This window comes from Watersipora subatra, chromosome 6, assembly GCF_963576615.1.
Source record: "Watersipora subatra chromosome 6, tzWatSuba1.1, whole genome shotgun sequence".
Classification (NCBI taxonomy): Eukaryota; Metazoa; Bryozoa; class Gymnolaemata; order Cheilostomatida; family Watersiporidae; genus Watersipora; species Watersipora subatra.
Genome location: NC_088713.1, coordinates 35,763,597 through 35,787,891, shown reverse-complemented (window position 1 = coordinate 35,787,891; position 24,295 = coordinate 35,763,597). Strand labels below are relative to the sequence as shown.

Genomic DNA, 24,295 nt, shown 5'->3' with positions numbered 1-24,295 from the left:
TATCTGTTCGAGTTAACTATGTGTTCAAGCTATTGGAGGGTGAGTTATCCGAGTTTGACCATATTAAGGTATGAGGCCAACATGTGCGGTAGCACTTCAGATAGTCGAGGCACTGAGCCCACAGAAGTTGGCATATCTTGTTTTATAAATTTAAATATTTAGCATATATTATCAAAATTTGAATAGTAGGCCAGTTTAAATATTTTGATTAGTCTAGGAGTAGGTTTAACAAGTGGCTCCTAACATCTCTTTTAAAACTACTAAATGCTGAAAGGTTTCAATAGTCAATTAGAAGACTGTTCTGTTGTAATGAAACTCTGTCTGCAGTTGTTTTCTGACCAGAAGCAGTATAAAATCTTGGTAACAGTAGCTTGATTTTTAAAAATTTAGAATTATAGTGAGAATTTTTTTTTATTTTTACATCATTTGAATAATGCTTTGAGTGTGCTGTCAAGAGAGTTTTATACCGGTAAAGTTTATCAACAGGCAGCAAATGATTCCTATGATTTGTGATTCCTATGTTCACATTACATATTGGCCGACTACTGCTTCATGTGTTTTTAAGAGGTAAGAGCCAAGTCACTGGCTATGTTGACAATAGTTTAGTCTAGCCTAAATAAATAATAATTTCATGGAATACTAATTGACTTAAACAAACTTTTATTTGCAACTTTAGTTTCACAATGCTGTTAGACAATGCTGTTTGCAGCATCTGATTCCAATGGAAGGTTGTTGAGTCAAATTTAAGAGCCAAACCTGTTGTTCGATCTTTGTCTATTTATTGTATAAAGACATTGTTACAAATATGTTTCGCTTTTTTCGTTTTTTTGTATCTTTTTACTCATGCACAAACTGTTTATTTTGGCATTCCTCAATATGTTGCACTTTTATTTTACTTTGCGACTAGCAGTCTCTGTGTACAGTCACATAAATTTAATTCCATTTCAATTCCAATTCAATCCCAATTCAATTTCAATTCAACTCCACTTTAATTCCAATTAAATCATGTCCAATTTAATACAAATCAGTCTGACTACATTATTCACCCATCAAGTGAATCATTGTTACATGCCCTACCTGCGGTTCCTTATAGCAAACCTACCCAAGAACAATATTGCTATACAGACTACCCTGAAGTGAGTCAAATTGGTATGAGCCAGTGAGTGTGCCATGTGAGTATCAAATTTATTTAGAACTGGAGTGAGTCACATTCTATAGTGAATTTTGTATTTAATTAGAAAACTGCTTCACTTAAAAAAGAGTGGTATGAGCATTTACTCCTTTGTTTGAAAGGGAGACAACTGCTTGCCATTTTTGTTCGTAATCCCGATGAGCAGACTTGTGGTAACTCAAAGAATCAGCAAAAACAATGATGCTCCAGTTGACGAGCTATGAGATGTTTATTTGCAATGATTAGCATTTTCAATAAAAACTATATTTTGGTCACCTGGTCTAATATTAGGATTTGTCTCCCATGTTATTTTATTTAGTTTATTATTAACAATTTATTTCGCCAAGTGCGTCATATCTTTGTAGCTTATATGCTACTTGAAAGTTCAACTATCGGAATTGTACATTTTGTATCGTACATTTGGAGTTTGGAGTGCGATTTGAAGAAGGACAAATCATCAAATTATAAATTAAAAAGTATGCCGTGTCAGCAGGAATGAATGGTGTTAAAGATTGCATGGCAAAATTGTTCCAAGCAGTTTGTATTATGTAATAAAAAACTGGTTTTATCGGGCCATCTATGCCTACAATAAATATAACTGAAACATTTGTCTGTAGTGCATCACCTTTCGCATCCTATTTCCGTTCTCATTCTTAAAGTCATGCAAAGAACTGTTACCATATTATATTTTGAGTAATTCCAATGTTAAGACTGAACCAAATGGTGTATAATAAAACTGCTTATAACCAAAAAAAGTAGAACTAATTAAAATATTCTATATCACAGTTTAAACATATCTAAATGGAATGTCTTGGCCTCCTTTCCATTCCTCCAGGAAGGCATCAAAGAGCTCATTGTCAGCAACAGTGAATGTGTTCTTCCAGTCACCAATTTTACCTGTGAATATTATAAAAAGCATATCAGGCAATGTTTAAACAGCCTACCAATGAATTTAAAAAGCTAAATTCTTTTTTAGATGTATTTATGTTCCGCTTTGGCAATGCTAGCGACTAAACGAATAACATTGCATTAAAATATTTGTTTTACCAATACTATTTGCATATTTGGCAGCAATTTTTTTACAATTTTGGTACTGGCTGCAAAGTAGCCAAACAAAATAAATTTTTAGATCAGATTTGAAAAGACATTGAAATAGTAAGTTTGTAGTTTCAGACAAATTTTCAAATGCAAAAAGTGCTTCCTGGACTATTAGAATTAACCAATGAAATCATAGCTTTGAAAAAGCGTTTCGTAAAATGATTGGCATTTGTAAAATAAAACCAGGGCTAACACTAAGGCCTGCATTTAGGCAAATATAAGGTTGGGTAAATGCAGGTTGGGTGCAAAACCTTGTAAATATATAAGGTTTTGCAGTCTGGATTTATGTATTAATGTATTTGCGTATGTGTTCCTTTGCCAACAAAATAGTCCGTAAAAATGCATAAAAAACTTACTCAAAATATAACTTTGCGAATAATATTGTTCTGTATGATAATAGACAATTGCTTTGTTTAGCGAACAGTTTTAAGTTTGTACAAAGTATATGAGAGACATTTAGTAGTAGAATATACTACCACATGATGAAGGAACAACTTACCTTTTCTAAACATTAGCTTTAGAGTCTTCTTCATCGTCTCCTCATTAGTACCAAGCTAAAACATTGTAAGATTCATAGAGTTATACAATTATGATTATAATATACACGAGTATGAAGTTAAAATGTTGTAAGATTCATAGAGTTATACAATTATAATTATAATATACACGAGTATGAAGTTAAAATGTTGTAAGATTCACAGAGTTATACAATTATAATTATAACATACATGAGTAGCAAGTTAAAACATTGTAAGATTCATAGAGTTATACAATTATGATTATAACATGCATGAGTATCAAGTTAAAACATTGTAAGATTCATGGAGTTATACAATTATGCTTCCAACATACACGAGTATGAAGTTGAAATGTTGTAAGATTCATAGAGTTATACAGTTATGATTATAATATACACGAGTATGAAGTTGAAATGTTGTAAGATTCATAGAGTTATATAATTATAATTATAACATACATGAGTAGCAAGTTAAAACATTGTAAGATTCATAGAGTTATACAATTATGACTATAACATACATGAGTATCAAGTTAAAACTTTGTAAGATTCATGGAGTTATACAATTATAATTATAACATACATGAGTACCAAGCTAAAACATTGTAAGATTCATAAAGTTATACAATTATAATTATAACATACATGAGTATCAAGTTAAAACATTGTAAGATTCATAGAGTTATACAATTATGATTATAACATACATTAGTAGCAAGTTAAAAAATTGTAAGATTTTTCGAGTTATACAATTGTAGTTGCAAATAAAGTTTGCGATTGTTTAAAATTTGGAAATCCATTTTATTAAATCTTATAATGAAGTTTTGCATTTTTGGATTCTGTAATAATGAACTTTGAATGATGAAAGTGTTCCCAACTCTTTCAGTTTTTTAACTTGCTTCTTACGTTGTAAATATAAACTTCCTGTTGTTAAGCTAAATAAAAAATAAATACAATATTTATTTTATGTTATAAATCTATATTGGTGCTGGAAATATGCAACTTAGCTTGTTTTTGACTTTAGTTTAAGGAAAATACAAAAACATATAAAACAATCTTTTAAAATTTTTATTTTTCTGGTTTTTATTTTTTTTATTTCTTTTCCCGTAGAATAAAAGAAGTGTTTGGATTGTACATAAATGCATAAAATTCTAAAAAAAATTCATGAATTTATTCATGCCATTAATTATAAAAGCACCATTTAAAAGAAAGCTTATGCAACAAGCATATGACATTACCAATTTCACAATGACGAGCTTGTATTTAAATGAAGTATGTTTAACTTCTGCTTTTCTCAACACCATAAAGTTAATTTCAAATCAGAAAAATAGGTTATTTGTTGTTTAGTGAGCGACCAAAATTTATTGCAAGGAACCTTTAATTTTAGTATTGAGACCTACAATGATGTTATATGTCTCAATACTTGAAGACCTAATTAAAGACCTTTCAAATACTAAATCTAAACTTCAAAATTAAAATGTAAAACTTTAAATTTATAAATTAAAGTTTAAACTTTTCAGTTTAGTTACAGACAGTTGCAAAATCAGCAGCAGATATAGCAGCAGGTGCATTTTTTGCAAACGCATGGTTTAAGTTCAACCAAACATCAGAGTGAGTAGTGACATCAGCAGAGTAAGGTCATCCTCCTTGTACATTTTCCTGTTAGGAACCATAGAATACTTACAGCACTTAGGAGTGCCTGGTTATCATGGCCTTGAGTTGACTTTCCTTGCTGCATCTTAGCGAATGTCGTAGCTTCCGCAATCTCTTCGACGAGGTCTTTTGATCTTTTTGTCTCCATGAAAACATTCAGCTTCTCGATCTCTCCAACTGGATCCTAGTAACAACATATAACTAGATGTTAGTAGGAGTTTTCTTCTCAATTACTGAAAATTTTGTTTAAACAGTTCATAAAAGGAAATACAGCCAAAAATGATATATTCTAATAGCAGCTTTTTACCTGCTATGGGAGTTATCATTTCATACTGCCAATTCTAGCAAAAACATGCTGATTAATTCTGATAATGTCTGATTAATTTTTCTAGCTAGTTTTTATCAAAATGCTATAATAAAAGTGGTGTCTATTCTTTGCGAAGCCAAGATTGGACGTTGAAAAAATATTGCACCGCATACACTTTGAAATCAGCCCTCTGTTCCGCGGATAGACAAACTACCATCTGTTCCACTTCACCACCTTGCCATATTTGGGATAATTGCACACACAGTTATTACACGCAATGATCTCTCATGGTACACCTTTCTGTTAGAGTACCAGTGGTATATAATGTATGTTTGTTTACTGGTAACAAAGACGGAACAACAAAAATAAGTTTTAAAAATTTATTCAACGAACAAGGGGGTTCCAGTTTATTTTGCACACTGCTGTAAGTAAAGAAGTTGCGCAGATAACAGTACACTTCTTCATGTGATTGCACAGTTGACTAGCCAAATCAGTCAATATTTTGAGTCTTTGATTTATCACTCTAAAAAGTACTGTGAACTCATTAATTACTTTTGATATTTCTGACAAGATCAACTATGGCTCAGTCCTCATGCCAAGACAGAAGATCAAACTGATGTACTAATTCTCATAAAGTCTGTGTAAAGGACACTCACCAGCCTTGGATCTCTGAAAGATCAGAGGCTATGAGTATTTTTAAATTCGTTTTTACACAAACATTGACTCTTTAATCTTTGCTTGACATGTCTGAGTCTAGTTGCAAAGGAACCTGGCCGACTGAAGGTATGTCCAGTTACAGAAAGAACTTTACAATTGGATGTCATTCCTATCACCACCAGTGGCCTTTTGTAGAAATTGAACCCCCAACCTATTGCTTGTGTATTAGGGTTTCTGAACCATGGCTACTCTTTAGTTGAGTTCAAGGTCGAAAGTCTAACGACTGGTAAGTTAATGGTAACATTTCACACCCAGAGCAACTTGTGCGAACATCGCGCAAAATGAATTCGTGATTTTATGATCTACATTCAAGGGCAAAGGTTAATAAGCCGATTATAATCAATTATTATATATCAAATTATATATCACTTTAATATTCGGAATTTACTTTTATCTATGATGTCATTGTATTTTTTGTGAGTTAAAATTTAAATCCGCTCAGATCCATAATGCCCTCACTCACCGAGACATTAGCGAAAGTCAATCCTTGTTACTTTTGCATTCAACCCACTGCGTTAAATCCTTTGAAGTTTTTTCTAAGATTTGATTATTTTGCTTCTCTGGAAGTATAAGTTCTGACACTTTGGACAGCTTGAGCATTTATTTTGCTAATAGCGAACAGGTTTAGCACTGCTTGGAAACATAACAATCAGAGTATTGTCATTAATGACTAGTATATAAGAAAAAAAGATAGAGGAGACTTAAGGGATGGTCACACGAGCACCGAACTAAATGACGCAAAACGATGTCGCTCCCAGCTGTAGAAAGTTCGACCGAAGACATTTCTGGCCGAAATGAACCTGTTCGGTACTGCTGGAAATTTCGTGGCCGAACCCTTGCTCTTATTGGCTGGTTAAAATTCTAGAATTCTAGCGAGCACGCGTCCCATTTCTCCTTACGTGCGTGTGAGTAAAGTTAAAAAAGAAATGGGACGATACTTTTATTTCGTTAAATAAACAACATGAAGCAATTTACGACAAGGTTCACCCGGGTTTGTGATTGTGTTGCATAAATGTAAGATGTTGCACTTAAGTTTTGCATAAATGTAAGGGAATGGTTGTGATTTTCTTTCGTGTAGAATATAAGTAATGTGTCATATTCATCCTGATGAAGTATCGTTGACTGATTTATTTATGTAAAACCACAGTACTATGATAAAGACTGTTTTTGTTTGTTATGTACTCAGCATAGAAAAACATTCATATGTTAATAAAAAAATATAACTATGTTGATGGGAAGGGTTGGCAAAATCTTTGTATCGAGTGATTTACTTTGAGCAGCTGACCGATCTTCTGATAAATCTGCTGTGTAATTATAATTTATAATTGTTCCTCAAAGTTTTTTGTTTACAATAGAAATATTTAACTCAAATACATAACAACTACTAATGAAACCGTGTCCTGTCTCTATACGTATGGTATCTAGGAAGCGAGGTGATTTCGGATGCCATGTGACATGTGCCACGAACCGAACCAGCTTCTGAACCGAACCGATCCTACGTCGGTTCGGTGCTCATGTGACCACGCCTTCAGAGTATTAAAATGATACAAAGTTTTTGTACTATCATCCTTTTTTTAAGAAGAATCACAAGTTTCTATATATTATTGTGTAAATACTAGTGTACTAGCCCAATGCTCAGACATACGGGTAGTAGGATAATTACCTAATGAATTTGAATAACTTGCCTAGAAAGCTAAGTCTTTACTAAAATCTTTACTGAAACAATATTTTTGTTTTGGGCCAGCAATCGTTACACGTAACAGTCAGCATTGCTAAATATTAACCCCAAGTAAGCACTTTAAGTGTGAACATTTTAATTTCAACCAATGTAATGACTATTTGCCCAATGATTCCATTGTATTCCGTGTAGCTTAATGGTTAATTTGGCCCATTTCTAGATTTAGAATTCCTGAGATCAAATCCAGTGCCATGCAGACTTGTCATCGCTAGATTTCAATTGCTAGAACTGGACACAGGGATTAAAAAAAAGACAAACACTGATGTTTATATAATTGTAGATGGCTTCATAGTTTTGCGCATGACTGTAGTTAAAAGAAATTTGTGAAAATGCCTTATTGCTTTATATCTGCAAATTTTTTTCAGCTTTTGAGATAAAACATTACAAGGTTACAAACTGTCCTTTTAACAAAAGGTTATTTTCAGGGATACCAGAAACATTAAACCAGAAGTACCACCATTTAGATTCAACTGGTTTTACTTACCAAAACTAAATCCTCAAAGAAGACAACATGCACATTTGGTTTGCTCTTTAGAGCCCACATGTATTCAACGTAGTGGAAGTAATTCCCAAATGGCACGTCTTTTCCATACAGAAAGATTCTCAGGTATTCTGATAATGTCATGCTTTTTAGACATGTGTCAACAGCTCCAACCTTGTCCCACATCTACAAAAAAACTTGTAAACTTGCCTTGTTTATTTTCCTAGATACACAGAACTAATAAATAAGGCCTTCATCTTCACTGAGTGTATGGTAATGAATACGCAAACTTGTGTTTTATGCTTTGAGAGTTGCTGGCATCAAATCCTAAAAAATTTCATCAAAAAGTATAAATATTTTGCTATTGTTTAAAATTTTGTTTGCTGTTTTAGGTGATCTGTGTGTTAGGATGTTTTAAGATTAAAATTACCAAAACTTGGCCATAGTTGAAACGTTCAGAAGAAAACAACTTCTGCAGAAATGACATCAATAGTCACACTTCCTGTTCGTTCCTCTCATCATTTGTGTTAAAGTTGCAATGTAATGAGTCTCTTTTGACATAAATTTTAATTTGCATTTGCTCTTGATTATTGAAACAAAACTTTGAATATAGCCTCTGATCCATTGCTGTTTCAACTGATTTAAAAGCAGGTTAGTTAAAATGTATCCCATTGTTTTCCTCTAAAAGCTGCGCAAACATATGAGAACTAAATGCTAATGAGATCGTATATTTATGACTTATAAACAATATGCACAACTACTGGTATCATTTTGGAAAAATCAGAGCACGTCTTTATTCAGTGTTTTGACGGCGATCAAGTTTTGTCAATTTTAATCTTGAACATCCTGGCATTCAGATAACCCAAAGCAACAAACCAAATTTCCAGTGGTGCAAAGAAAAAATCTATATTTTCTGATAAAACCCTCCAAAATTAGGCATTACTGACCCTTTAAGCCTAGTTTAGTCAAAAGCAGATATTTGATAAAATCGCCAAAATAAAGCATTAGCTTTGGTTCACATCTAAGCAAAATATTTCTTGCCATTCCGTCCCACTCGCCAATTGAGAAAATAACAATGCTAACCACATCCTGTGCACACCTGAACATTATTACTATTTTGCAAATAACTGGCCAATAGAAAAGCAGAATAGCTATAACTACCCACTCATGCCCTTTCAGATTTTCAGTGACCTAACATTGTTTTATCTCCATTAAACATTCCAAGTTCTATCATTTTGGTTCTAACAGTTTTTTAAAAGTTTCGCCAAGGTGTGAACTAGACAGAAGTCAAGTCAATTATGTTAGTAATTAAATAGTTAAAGGCCAATGCCGCTAATTATTTATATTCATAATGTTTATCTTTTAACTGTTGGGGTTGCTGGTTGATATTTCAACCTATGATAGGAACACTGGCAATGTTTGTTGGCCTATGAGAGGATAAGTTTTGGACCACTTACCAGGTTGGATTCCATGAAGAAGTAAGAGCGGCAAACATCTTTGGGGTTTCTGAGTACTAAAATACATAGATTTATTCATAGAGATATGAAAAGTTTGTTTTGGCAAAAACGAATTTTTTAACGGAAGCTATTTTTCTTAATAAATAATAGCCATGAACTGTCATAAAAAGTCAAAGGTCAATTCTGTAAATAAACAGATGTCAACACTGAAAGATCGACTAAGCGACTAAGCGATTGTCAAAAGTTTATCAATTGTTTTAAAAGATTTCAAGAATAAGATATAATGTGAAAATATCATAAAAACAAATGTACTTGGATTAAATACAGCCATGAATCAATATCATAAACTTTAAAGGTCGATCATGTCGATAAACAAAAGTTGATACTCAAACATCTATTCAGTGATTGTCAAAAGCTAATCGATTATTTTAAAAGCATTCGAGAATTAGGCATAAAGCAAGGAATTAGAAATAAATGTGCTTAACATCTATAGCTATTGCTGAATATAGCAATAGCACATCTATTGTTAAGTACATCTATAACAATAGCTAATAGATGTTCTTAACATCTATTGCTATTGCTGAATATAGCTATAGATGTACTTAACATCTATTGCTGAATATAGCTATAAACTAATAATTAAAAACCGAAAATGCCGATAAAATATTGCTTATATGAAGAAGTCGACTTTTACAGATCAATTCGGCAATTGTCAACACCTAATGAATCATTTAAGAGTTAGCCAAGAATCGTATGAGCACTAAATACAGTAATAAATAACATAAATATCATAGAGGTACTCACATAGAACAGTAGATAACATAGAGGTACTCACCTAAAACAGTAGATAACATAGAGGTACTCACCTTGAGCAGTAGATAACATTGAGGTACTCACCTAGAACAGTCTTTCTGTCGTGGAACTCAGTGGGAAGACCCTCGATCCGATAGTGAGTATTGAGTACTCTAGGAGAAGGGAAGAGCTTGTCATCGAGTTTTGTCACAGGAAACAAGTCGATCATACACATCGCTTTATAATCCTGAATATACTCAGAAGTTCCTCTCAGCAACATTGTCATGATTTCCCAGAGAAAATTAGTACCTGGAATTATGCAGATATTTTTTCTGAAGTGCCTAGATGTGCCTGTTTACTGGATGTTTCCTAGATCGCTATAAAATATGTTACAGCCGAATTTAGACCACCTGTAGTGCAAATATTTTAATTAACGCAATCAACGTTTAGTACAGAGTAGTTATAAAAAAGACATTTTATATAATAAAATAATATTCTATTTAATAAAATATAACTATATTACATAAATAATCAAACTATATTTTATATAGTTTATTATTTATATAATCAAACTATTTATGTAATATTATTATAACTTATATATTATTACTTTATTACATAAATAATAAGACTATATTTTATATATTTTATTACTTTTTTCTATATACTATTAATGTAGTATTATTATTATAAATAATAAAAATATTATATATTATTATATACATACTTTTATTGTTTGTGAAATAAAATATTTAAATAATACTGCAAGTAAATCGGTCGTAATTAAAATCTAGATATAGTTCTGTTACATATATTTTATAGCTTATTGTTAAATGATTTCTAAATTATCTTTTAATCTATCGTTTGCATAAAAAAACATTGAATATATTGCTGGCCTAATACTATCATTGGTTACAACTGGTTATATTAGATGGAATCGTTTAGTTGCAAGTTTTTACTATTCGGTTACTTTTTATCGTTCTAAACGATAGAAGCCTCAACATAGCTCATTAGACTCGATGGTGTGTACGATTCACATGATTGCTGCATTGAAGCTTTTGACAGGAGAAGTGTTAGTTAGAAAAAAACAGCCGGCATAACCAAAGAATGAAAGCTTCTGACCCAACATTTTTAGTCAGACTACTCATAAGTTAGGGGTATAATATGATGTTCATAGTTGATTGAACAGCATTTTCCTAGAAGGTGCTATAATCATCAACCATATGACATACTTACAAATTGGGTAAAAATTGCAATAACACAAATAGAATCATTCTACAACAGAACAAAAAATATTTGGATTGATGTTCTATTTAGAGTCGTGTTCTCGCTCATTACTAACTTTAGTTACTTCAGCTAAAGTTTTAACTTTTTGGAAATTTCTTTTTAAGTCATGTAGCCGCAGCTTAAATATATTTTTCTGCAGATCATATTTTCAACAGTCAAGGTGTGTTTGCAACAAGACGGTTTATTGGAGTTGCTTCACCCCGAGAGAGCAGGAGTTGGAAAAACTTCTGGTCTGTTTATGATTTGAAACTTTGTTTTCACAGAGATTTTACACCAAACCAACTCAAACTCTCACTATACATTTCATTGAATTTGTTCATGTTTTAAAGGCTCTTTTACACCAGTGTGACTTGTTGGAGTTGTGTTTCCGCGGAAAAAGTCGGAATGACTTCTTGTCTGCTTATGATTTGAAATACATTTTTACAAAGACTTTACACTGACTCAAACTCTGAATATACAAAAATGGGTCACATTTTTAGCCAATGAAATACAACTTTGATATCAATTTCATTTTTATCGCCTATCAGCATAAACAAAAAAGAGAGTTACTCTATTGCCACTTATCATATACATGCTAAATCTTACAGTAATTCTTATAGTAATTAGGAATATAAGTAATAATTTAATTTATCCAGTGTACATTTTTGCATTGGTAGTACTAGACAACGACGATCTACTATTATGTTGTGCTGTAACTCAGGAAATTAATTATCAATTATCAGAAAAGAATTATCTTGAAAACGATTAAATATTTAACAGAAATTATCTGGCTGTAAACAGATTAAACAAACCACATCTTTTTAAACAGATGAAATGGTAAAAATTAATAGAAAGAAAACTGGATGTCAAGCTTAACTAGTTTTGCTAAGGAGAATTAGATCTCGTTCAGACATATGTATGGCGTGCCAAGTGCTGTTCCTTGCTACGAAAGCTATTCTGCACACGCTCCACTATCACACAGTCATGCAGCGATTATATCCTACAGAAAAATGTCATTATTGGCACAATTTATAGCTCCACAATTTGTGTTAATTTTCCGCTAGCGGAACAAATTAGGATTCTGAGACCCTTGCATAAGGATCCCACCACTATGCATGACTGTGCTGAACAATTCTCTTGAGAAGTCCCTTCAGGATTTAGTTGCATTATTTTGCGATTTCATAGCTATTTGGTTCGCATGGATCGTACAAATGCATAAGCTTGAGTGGCAGGGCGCAGCACCTCGTTCACCATACACATGACATTAGTCTCAACCAATCATTAGCAATTAGCGTGAGCTCAAAAGGTAACAGCCGTGATTGCTTATTGGTCAATAATACCATTTTTAGGATAGCTGGCCAATAAGACATCTCCTTCCTTCCATTTGTAACTTTGCACCGCTTTTTTCACTTCATGAAAACCCTCCTCTTTCACGACCATAGCTGGGATCTTAACTGACTCATCATCATTAGTCATGTAAAGTCCGTGAGCCTTAGCTCCTCGAGGATGTGGGGGAGTTTCCATTTCTATAACAAAAAGTTATTCGCCATCATGGAGCGCTGGCTAGAAATTTTCTCCAAAACATATAAAATATATAATATACAATGTTAGTTATTATATATATGCTATTCATATTTATTATTATGCTATTATATATATGCATTATTCATCTATATAATATACTGCGTATATTACATATATGAATATATAAATAAAGGTTATAAATAAATATAATTGGGATTAATTCAGGTTACTTTGAGGTTTATAACATGGGGTTAATAACTAGCATTGTTGACCTTTACGAGTAGTCATTGTTGAGCTAGCCCAAAACACGGGTATATTTTAGTAAGGATTTTAGTGAAGAATTAGCTTTGTGAGTAACATACTCAAATTTATTAGGTAAGTATTCTACTACCCGAGCAACATCAAGCATTCATCTAGTATGTAAATGTATATAGTATATATACATTTATATAAATATATATATAATATCTTCATAACAGTTATCTAGGTTCAGTCTAAACATAGTTTTCAGCTGAGTAATTTGTTTACGTTCCGCATTCTTATCAGCATTTCACCATAATAGTGAAAGGCTTTCTACTCGTGAAATCTAATCTTCACACGCAGTATGGCATCATTATTAGAGTGAAAAGTTCACTGGCGCATGTTAGTAACTGACCTAGAAACGCTTGCTCGCAACGCTATTGTTGTTCAGTTAGCCGGGGGGTCACGGAATGGAACAAGTTATATAAAGCCTCGGCTAGCTAAGGCCAGGCACTCGGCTGAGATATTTCTCGTTTGGTGCAATCCTTTCGTAGTCGTTTTCAAGAAAGAAGCGCTGTAAACCAACCTACTGAATTCCAAATTTAAACACAAACACAAAACAAAATAGTTAAATTTAGCCATTTTAAGAAATTTCAATCAGTGTATCGGCTCCAAACAGATGGATCTTGTAGATATGGCTAATTGTTTTACATTTTGCATTCGGCAGGTTATTTTAGTTAATACTTAACCTTGTACATACAGGAAATTGATACCAGACTGTAGTAACAACTTTCCATCTACTGTAGAAGCACTTAGAATATCACAATTTCTTTTGAATTGGACAACATTTTGTAATTTCAAATTTGCAGAACTCAATGGAAGAAACATAAGCCAAATAAAGTAATAGCTTTTGTACACTTCTGAAAAAAGGTCAAAGAAGTGATATTTTGAACTTAACTGAAAAAGCATAATGGTTGCAGTACACTAGGCCTGATAGAGTGTGCATGTATTATATGTAGTCATTCTGTCTATCTGTTGGTTTTTGGTCACAAAGCATAGAGAAACAATATTGGAACAATTATTCGCAGGCTTGAGAATGTGTTGTAAGAGTCGGTTAGCTCAGTTGGTTAGAATGTCAGTGTCTATTATATCCGGTTCAGCTTTGTATGATTTATCATATCAGACTTAGAAGTTGGCCCCCGCTTGTTAGTTGCTTAAGACTTCAGTAATTTCTAGTTGGTTGGGAAAGGATCATCAGGTGAGTCAATAACCCAAATCACCATGTGCACAATTATTTTGAAATGACATAGCCTACAGCACTTGATCGGTCTAAGTGCTAGAATGTCTGCTCACCAAACTGAAAATCATGAGTTCAAATCCTGGATGATGCTCTTGTTTAAGCTTTAACAGGCTTATGTTAGAGTTAAGATTAATTTGCTCACTATTTTTGCTTTAGATAATTTTTTTAAAACGCTGTCTAACATCTGGCAACATTTACTAAAGTATTTTTTTTAATGCTGGCAACAATTTAACTGTGCTACAGTACATTTGTAAGAAAATTTAAGCCAGATGACAAATATTAACATCATCAAATGAGTCGCTTTTAAAACAAACTCTATGTAGATTATAATTGACTTATTATGGAGCTGGAGTTATCTGCAGATGTTGCTTTGTCTGCAGATCTCAGCGTTATAACTGTTGATCACTTGAGAAACTCTATACCAGGAATGGCCAAATGATTTTGACCATGATCCGTTACAGCCAAATCTGACAAGTTAAAGATTCACAACGAGCTAAAGATGCCCATTTTTTACCATAAATAAACATGCAATTATTTGTGCACATCTTAAAACAAGGAGTCAAACATGATTTAAAAGATTTTTGTTTATGTACATAATTTGACTAAAAATCAGTGAATGAATGTGCTGTCATAAATATGTCTGATGTCAGGGAAAAAATTGATGATGAGAAAAGATGTTTATTTGTGAGATGTGTTCTGTGACTGTTTTCCGTTAAATTCATTGCTGAAAACAATGAATTTATAAAAACACTACGAAAAGTTTACAGAAACCTTTTTTTAAATCAAATTAAAAAAATTACTTCAAAGAACTTTCGGGAGCCAACTTGAAAGAGCCACAAAAAAACTACAAAGAAACGGATTTGGATCTAGATCCGCCATTTGGCCATAGTTGCTCCAAAGCATTTAGCCTATTACAACACAAAGAACGACCTTGCGAGAGCTTTATCATCAGTTAGTTACATAACTAACAGATTTTTAGTTTGTTTATTTTTAAATGTTTAGACTTTTAATTTTTTCAAAGATGAAGCCATTCTAAACAGTTCTATAGAACGCATAAGTAACTCATTTACGCACTGTACTAGTATTAGAAAAGAACCTGTTTAAGCCGGGCTCCTATATCGGCTGCGAGACCCCGGCGGTAATTTTGCGCAGCAAAATGCTTGCGACGCTAGGCTCGGCGGTTTCTGTTCACATAAAGCTGCATCGCTAATAACTTCATACAAATGTTTACACACCATACCGTTTCGAAAATGCTGGCCTTCACCTGTACAGTGAATTTCGGGAAAGTTTTGTCTGCAGCTTTTCGCAAAAGTTAAACCGCTCTGAACTCTTGTAGTAATCGCCCAAAAACTACCGGCGATACTCTGCAATGTTCAGTGTGTAGGTTCACATTTCACTGCTGATAGCCCTGCGGTGCTGTCACCGGTGCTTGTCTCCAGTGCTGTCGCTGGTGCTTGCGTCGTATATAGGAACCAGACTATAGCAGCACAAGCTGCTCTCATTAAATGGTTTTAGAGTTGTCTCGTTCGATGCCCTAGTATCATAGTCAAGATAACTAGTTAATAGTCGTTCAGGTTATAACAATTAAATTGGAGAAATTTCTCATAAACGGTTAATACCTCATCTCTTTGACATTCGGCAATAGATATGGTCTCGCTTGAGTTGAAACATGGCTCTGCACGAGTAACCAGTCAAGCTATCGCATGAAGGACTTTTAGCATTCTAGTTCATGTCTTAGTAACGAATTATTAAATCTTTTAACAATCTCAACGTTTGTCTGTCCATCTGTCTGTCCATCTGCCCAGTTATAGCGATAGTTTTAGGAATGAAAATTTGCTGCCCACTGAATTTGAGCTCAGGCATTCATCCAATACACTACACTGTCCAACTGGCTATACTAAGGAATATATTATTTCTATACTTATTACACATGACAATCTTTCATGGCTTCACGCACAACACTGCAGCTAGTGTTATGCATGAAGCCATACGTGAAAAAAAGGCTTAAACTCACATGGCCAACAAGACTATTGCAATCGATATAGAATTGTAGTAGGCACTGCAGCCGCTAGAGCATGATTTACACAGAAATAAATGTAGCACACAGAAATAAACACAGTACACAGAAATAAACAAAACTGTGGTTTAAAAGTTAGAATGGTAGATGTTGTATATTTTGATTAAAAATAAATTTTCTTTGCAAAAACTATTTTTATTACCCGTGCAACGCCAGGCATTCACCTAGCCCTTACTATAATATGAACATGTTCGTCGGTCTGAAGCCACGGGTTGGGCTTGAGATAAAAGGTTGCGTCAATCATTATTTAAGCCTGGTTTCCATATATGTTGCAAAGCACTGGCGACAGCACCGCAGGCTATTAGTGGTAAAATGGGAACCTACGCGCAGTGTACCGCCGAGGACCACCGATAGTTGCCGACGGCAATGCAATAGTTTAGCGCTGTTCAAATTTTGCAAAAGGCGATAGGCAAAACCTTCCTGAAATGCACTGTACAGGTGAAGGTCACCATTATAAAAACGCCTTGTCAAGCGAACATTTTATTTGATTACGCGATTATATTTAGCGATGCAGCTTCATATGTGAACAGATGCCGCAAGCGTTTTGCTGCACAAGTTACCGCCGGAGTCTCGCAATCGATAAGGGAACCAGGCTTTAGGCTAGCTAGCTCGAAGCTCGCTAGCTCACCACTTTAACACCTGTGAAAATTAGCTGCCTTCTGGCATTTAAAAATAACTGTGGTTTATCAGCGCACCTGATGATCTCTCACAGCACACTGGAATGACAGGCTAGCGATTTCTTACAGCTGCTAAAATCAGTTGATTTCCCCAAGTTATCTCCGGCTGATTGTCATGCAAAAATCGGCTGTTTGCCAAATCCATTTTACAGGTTTTTCATTATCGATTTTTAATTTCTTTGACTCTCTTTGCAAGTACAGTTTTAAGAGTGAAAAGCTTTTAATATTTTACTTTTTTTGTGGTAATTTTTGCTATAACAACTGACGTAAATCTGCACAACAATAATAGCCATGTTCATCCGTTTGAAGCCAAGGCGAGGGGTTGGGATAAAAAATTGCTTCTTGAAGGATTTCAACTTACAATATTCCGCTTAGCAAACATACATTCTAACATCTAGGCTAATCATACACGTTACAACTTTTTAGAATTGTTGTAAACAAACATATTGACTGCGCTTTTTGGCTCACCTGACAATCTCTTTTGGAACACCGGACTGCCAGGGAACTAGTGAGTAATTGAAGGTTAAAGAATATTAATTAGTCAAAATATATTGGATAAGAAATCCCTCAGAGATCGAGTATGCTTAGCTTACTGCAAACAGAGATTTTGCATGTTTTTAAAAGCATTGTTGTACAAACATTGCCTCTGTGATCTTGGTTGGACATGTATAAGTTCATTGGTAAGGAGACCTCGACAACTGGAGAAATTCCCAGTTGCAGATAGCAGCTGGGCATGTCTCCAGTTGCTATCTGTAAGTTGGTATCTGCTATCGCCTAAAAGTTTTGGGGGTGGAGGTCATTTCTGTCACCACCAGTAGCCCTTTTTGGGAATTGAACTCTGACCTTTTGTTTGCAAATCAAGCGTACTCGTCTACTAGTCCACAAATCAAGTATCAGGAAGTTTCAATGATTAACCGTTACATTTTACAAAAGCTGTTGCCTACTGGTATAAAACCTCTGACCTATAAGCAGCAGGTTGAGATTGAATTCCGATAAGTTTCTCTTTTGTCAAATCGACTGCATACTGACAGGCAACCACTTGAATAAAGTTTAGTGAGAAATTTCTCCAAAGGAAACTTACATTGGTAAAATTTTAAACAATGAATGTCATAAGAAAAACTTTCTGGAAAACATAATTTTATTTTTAAGCATCAGTAAATGGATTACCAATTTTAAAACACGTCTGTTCACCTAACTCAATAACTCAAACTTTTTTCAAACTGTCAAACAATAACATTTTTTTCATTTGGAATGTAACAAAAAGCTTCATTTTGATGATGTTTACCAATGCCAATAAAACTTTGTATACATACAGATACAGTGAAACATGGATAACTCGCCCTCGGATATAGCGAACACATGGTTAACTCGAATGGATTTGCTTGGTCTGTTCCCACGCAATGATAAATGGCTCTATATAACTCGAACTCAACACTGTTATAACGAACTGTTTTTTGCCCAACGGCAACCGAAACGGTTGCTATCGCTTTAGAAAATCACTTTATTCCAAGCCATAGAGGTAAACCTCAACTTTTCGTAATTCATAAGCGTCGTTATTACCTCCATCGGCAAAATATTTTTGTCAACGACTTTTCTAAAGGTTTGGTGAAATTTGATTTATCCTGCTATACGATGAATAGCACGGGCTAGCCGGGTCACGCACACAAGGATTTTCACCACGCACATACAAAACAAAAACAGCATGTTGTTTTTGTTTTGTATTTGCGTGGCGAAAATCTTTGAGTCCAATCCAAGGAAAGATAAACCCTGATGAAGTTCAAACCCCTCTCTAGCAGTGAAACCTCAGTAGTCAATCTTTAAAGTTACAGGTTACGGTTTGCTTACAAGATGTCAAAATGATCCTGCGAAAGCATTACTAAAACAAACCAAATATAGCAGACAACTCCTCAATCCATGATCTTACCTAGTTCTCTGGTAGCAAAAGTAGAGAAGACTTTTCAATCTGTGTTTGTTACTTTAGGTCCAGTGTATCAGTTCAAACAATTCTTTCTGAAAGCAGAGCTAGCTTAATGAACTAACATGAGCAACTAATATTTACTATAATAAAAGTCATGTATGTCTATATGTCTGTCTGTATGCATGTGTGTCTGTATGTCTCTCTGTCCAAAATCATGCAAAGAAAAAAGGTGTCATCACTCAGGAATCAAACCCAGATATTTGCCTTCCCAGCTGTGCATACTACCACCCGCACCACTTCAGCGGTATAACTGTGAATATATTTACTACTCATCATAATCTCTCACAGTATGCGGAGCTGACAACGTACTAACTGCAATTAGCTTTCCTTGAAATTAAATTTGTAAAATGTTAAACAGAAGTAGCACAATTGCATCAGGTTTAAAGAAAACATTAGAAAAAGTTTTTATATCAAAAAATACTAAAAAACCTGCTTTGCACATTTGTTCCTGTTTTACATTAAACGACTAAATATGAAACAGTAGACAACAAAGCTGTCCAATTAAAACTAATAAATTGTGCATATGTGAACATGATTGGTTCAATCTTTGTCGTGCTAATTACAAACAGCAGAGCTGTCCAACCCCAACTTGCAAATTTGTGCATACATGATCTGATTGGTTGATTGTATTTTTTCATTTACCATGGACTTACGAAAATACTTACCAAACTTATGTAGCAATTGTATGACAACAGCTAACCTGTTCTTGTTCTTTTACTTGTGACTGATAGCTTATATACCAGCAGCCAAAGATGAACGTAATAACATTTTAGTATATTTCATCAGAAAATATTGATATTTTTCTATCATCTGCGAGTGTTTTTGATGTTTGAGGTGATCTGACTGTCAGGATGTTTCATGGTTAAAATTGACAAAACTTAATTACGGTTAAGATTCTCAGAAAAAACATGTGTGTAGTGAAGTCACTAGTTGTCATGCTGTGTTAGTTGATACCGACTATTACATTCAAATTGTATCGTTATGCGCCACTATTCTGTTGGGTTTTTTTACAACTATCAACATCATAATCACAATTTTGCTTGATTTGAGCGTTTAAGCGGCGATCAAGTTTTGTTGATTTTCAATCTTGAAACATCCTGCTGTCGGATAGTCGTAAACATTAAAAACAATCGTTAAAGATGTAAACATACCAATACTTTCTAATAAAGTTTACTAAAATCTTTTGCCAGCTCATCTTCAAACTATTGGATATAAAACAGTGAAACAGCAAAAGTGTCCAATCACAACATTCAAAATTGTGCTAAGTTACTTGCTTGGTTCAATGTCCCTTTTTTAATCACGGGAATCATGTGCATCAAACTTACGAAGCAATTGCATGACAACAGCCAACCTGCTCCTGGCTTTCGCAAGTAATTGATAACTTATATCCGAGCAGTTAAGCCTGCCATTTGTATAGACATTCATCATTGTCTGACACGCAAGGCAAGTGATCTATTCAAAGCATGACATCGTTTGATAGCTGCGCAGCAATTATCATAGTTTATCTATATGTCAGTTTGTCTGAAGTGAAATTGCTTTAATGATTGCGTAACTATAGATAAAGGTGAAAAAATAGGTCATATTCGGCAATCCTTGTGTTACCATTATACCAAAACTAGGTCATATTTAGCACGCCCTATGTTACCTAGTATGAAAAAATTAGGTCATGGTTAGCATGCCTTCAGCTGCGTTCACACCAGCCGATTTGCAAACTAAGTTTATGCGGCCGATATCTGAACAGTTTTATTGAAGTTATCAACCCAATTTTTTTCGTTCATACCAGGAAGTGATTGGCCCAAGAATAGGTGATTTTGCCATTTTATTTGCAGGGTCAGATAACTTTAGCTGTTACATCTTTAGTGAGTCGAAAGTTAGATTATTTTTAATGTTTTCTACAAAGCATTTCATAAACATTTTTGGCAAGTTTACCAATTATTTTGCACCGCCCAGTTTATCACTGATGATGGATAGGAAGGATGATCTTTTGCTAACGTCATCTTTTTCAATTATTATAGCAACGACTTAATAATTGAAGCAGATGCTTCAAGTACTAAGTTATATTGTTATAATTGTTATATTGCTTATTGTTAATTGTTAGCCGTTGTTATAATAATTGATTGTGAGTAAAATTCTGTTGATAGCACTGTCAATATCTACTGGGGCCTGAGTTAAGCGCTTATTTAGGGCTATTTCTATTATTTTTAAGTTAGCCTCTCTTTCTGTGACTGACAATCATGACTCTTTCGACTTGCAAAGAAATCCAATACAACATGTGTACTACTTCTGAAAGTATCTCAAAACCTGAAGCAAATAATTTTCAAAAAACACGATTTTCAGCTGGCTTTTGTTTAAAATGAACTTGCTCAGCTTTTTTTGTAAACTTTATCAAGAAATATCAATATTTTTTAATATTTGCCATTGTTTTTTATGTTTATGGTGATCTGATTGCCAGGGTGTTTCAAGTTTAAAATCGACAAAACCTGACCGCATTGGAAATGCTCAGAAGAAATATAGGCAAAATGCAAAATGCCTACATGCAAAATGGCGTCGACTGTTGCGTTCAATTTGCACAAATGCCTTTTTATTCTGTCGGTCTCTTTACAGCTGTAAATTTCATAATCGCACTTTTGCACTAAAAAGTCAATCAAAAAATTTTCAAAAAGCACTATTTATAGCCGGTTTAATATTAACCCTTTTTAGGGAAAACGCTGGACGCAGGAAAAGCTGTGAAGTGAAGCCTACTGAAGAGTTTTAACAGACCATTGGTTATGCTTGCAGAGAAACATAAATCTTGTTTGTATAAATCGAGACAGAGCATGTTCAGTACTTCCCTACATATCAGTAAACATATCACTAAATATATCATTAATGAAACATATCGGTAAACGTATCGGTAAGCATATCGGTAAACGTATCGGTAAACGTATCGGTAAACGTATCGGTAAACGTATGGGTAAACATATAGGTAAAGTGTTTTGGTCGATGAGCGCCTAGCAATAACGAAAGAGAAAATAACTTTTGCAGGCAACATCCACAAAGAATTTTCGATTGATGAGGATGCGATTTTCTTGTGAACTACGATTCATAAGGAGGATTTGTTTTTGAGCTTTTGAGAGGGTTTGTCTTTTTGCACTAACATATATTTTGTCTTGAGAAGCAACCAAAAAAAATTGTTTGTGATCTCGGCTGCATATGTCTCAGTTCAATGGCAAAAAACCTGAAGGACAGGAGACATGCCCAAATGCAGTGAATGGTATAAGGTTAAATATTAATCCTGTCGTTGCCAGTGGCCTTTTTTGAGAATTGGACTCCAACCTGTTGTTGGCAGGTCTTGCCCTCTAAACCCCTAGGCGCAGGTGCTCTCTTGCACACATGACAGTAACACGGAAATACGATTTTATAATAGCATACCGCATAGATTCTTACCTTCTGCAAGGGCTCCTAGCTCAACACTTACTGCACGAACATCAACACTTTCAATGCTAGCGTTAAGAACGGTTCCGTTTCAGTGATTACACATGGTTGCCGTGCCAACTGCAATGCACTGGACCTGGCTTTGTCATGCTCATCTGCAAGGCTTCACCATAAACTCATCTTCAGCACGCATCATTGCTTTTAGATATTCTAAAGAAGCATGGTTTATCTTTTGGCATGGTGCAGCTGATGGGGATGTGGAGTTGTGCACACTTTGCACTAAGTGTTTCCATGGACATTCGCTTGTTGCGGATTAACATGGGCGATTTGTTAAAAGTTGATTTGCAACACAATTTACATTACGGTTATTTGGCATCGAAAGGTTTTACATTTCTTACTCTACTGTGTTGTAGGTGCAAAATATGTGGAAATGTGATTACAAACTCTTAAATGCTCAAAAACGAACAGTTAATCGCAGCTATCACGAAAACGGCCGTAGGTTGGAATCCCTCTCAAAATGGCTCATATTTGATGTATTTGAACACGATGTGCTTCTGTTTCTGTACGCCTTAATACTTTCACAAATAAACTTCTCGCATTCAATAAAACCAAGTCTACTGTCCTCACGCGTCTATTTCATTATCATTGTAATGCTGTTACTTTGAACACTGTTACACATATATCAAAACCTAGCCTAAAAATCAGTTTAATTTTTTAACTTTAGTTCAAAGGGGTGCATATCATTCTCTGATAAACATGAGGAGCCTGGTGGTCACCTGTGATGTTCGAAAAAATGCTGCAGAATTTCTTCGCACCGTTTGGCGGGAAGTATGTGCCACATGATCAGATTATGTTAGTTTCTTATGTTAGATAAGGGCTTTTCGGTAGAACCCAAAGTGTTTGTCATAAAACTAGTGCTACGAATTGTTTTAAGGAAACATTTTATTCAAAACAATAACATCATCAAAAACATCATCAAAATAAAGGGATTCCAACCTACGGCCGCTTTCGTTATGGCAGCGATACACTGTTCGATTTTGAACTTTTGAAAGCTTGTAATCACATTTCCACATATTTTGAATTTACAACACAGCAGAGTAAAGGTACGGCCACACTTAACAAATTATTCATTAATCTGATCGAATTCACGAAATGAAGAATATTGTCTGAGCTGTGCATGCACACCGAATTCATCAACGAACCACTTTTAATTGGCTGAACGATTTTTATTTGAGCGAGCACGATTGTAGCAGCTTTCGCAATTGGTATAGTCCAAGACACGTACCACGACATACAATAAAATTACGAGTACAATTCAACATAATAGACACGATGAGACTGCTTTAGTTGCGCTATTGTTGGTTAGCGAGCACGATTCAAACAGCTTTTAAAATTTGCCTAGTCCGAAGTACATGAAGCAACACGCAAGAAAATCATCACGGCAATTCGCCATAGTAACTACGATGCAACTGACTTGATTGCGCTAAATATGGCAACTCTTTCTACTACGGAACTTTTTCTGCTAAAAAGAAAATTGTTATTATTAAAAAAGAAACAGTTTGTAGCCATAGTTTCCGAATGATAAAAACCAACAATAGCGCAATCAAAGCAGTTGCATTGTATGTATTATGTTGAATTGCACTCATACTTTTATTGTGTGTCGCAATCTGTGTCTTAGACTATATTAATTGCAAAAGCTGCTAAAATTGTGATCACTAATAATTCGTGAATTTCGTGAATTTGTTCAAATTAACGAATAATTTGGTATGCTTGGCCGTTTTGGAACGTTTTGATACTAAATAACTGTAATGTCAATTTTTGTTTCAAGTCAACATTTAAAAAAGATAAGGAATACTACACCAGAGATCACAGTGGTGTACTCCTGGTT

At 34.3% G+C, this 24,295-nt stretch overlaps 1 protein-coding gene across 1 annotated transcript; it reads right to left on the bottom strand.

The window, feature by feature from the left end:
• Nucleotides 1–1,839: 1,839 nt before the first annotated feature.
• Nucleotides 1,840–22,482, bottom strand: LOC137398516 (sulfotransferase 1C2-like). The gene is made up of 9 exons (XM_068084630.1): nt 22,420–22,482; nt 18,940–19,025; nt 12,538–12,723; nt 10,037–10,240; nt 9,140–9,195; nt 7,686–7,868; nt 4,471–4,623; nt 2,769–2,823; nt 1,840–2,068 (listed from the first exon to the last, which is right to left on the bottom strand). Exons 3-9 carry the CDS (start codon nt 12,719–12,721, stop codon nt 1,959–1,961), a joined length of 945 nt encoding a protein of 314 aa, XP_067940731.1. The 5' UTR covers nt 12,722–12,723; nt 18,940–19,025; nt 22,420–22,482; the 3' UTR covers nt 1,840–1,958.
• Between the last annotated feature and the right edge of the window lie 1,813 nt (nt 22,483–24,295).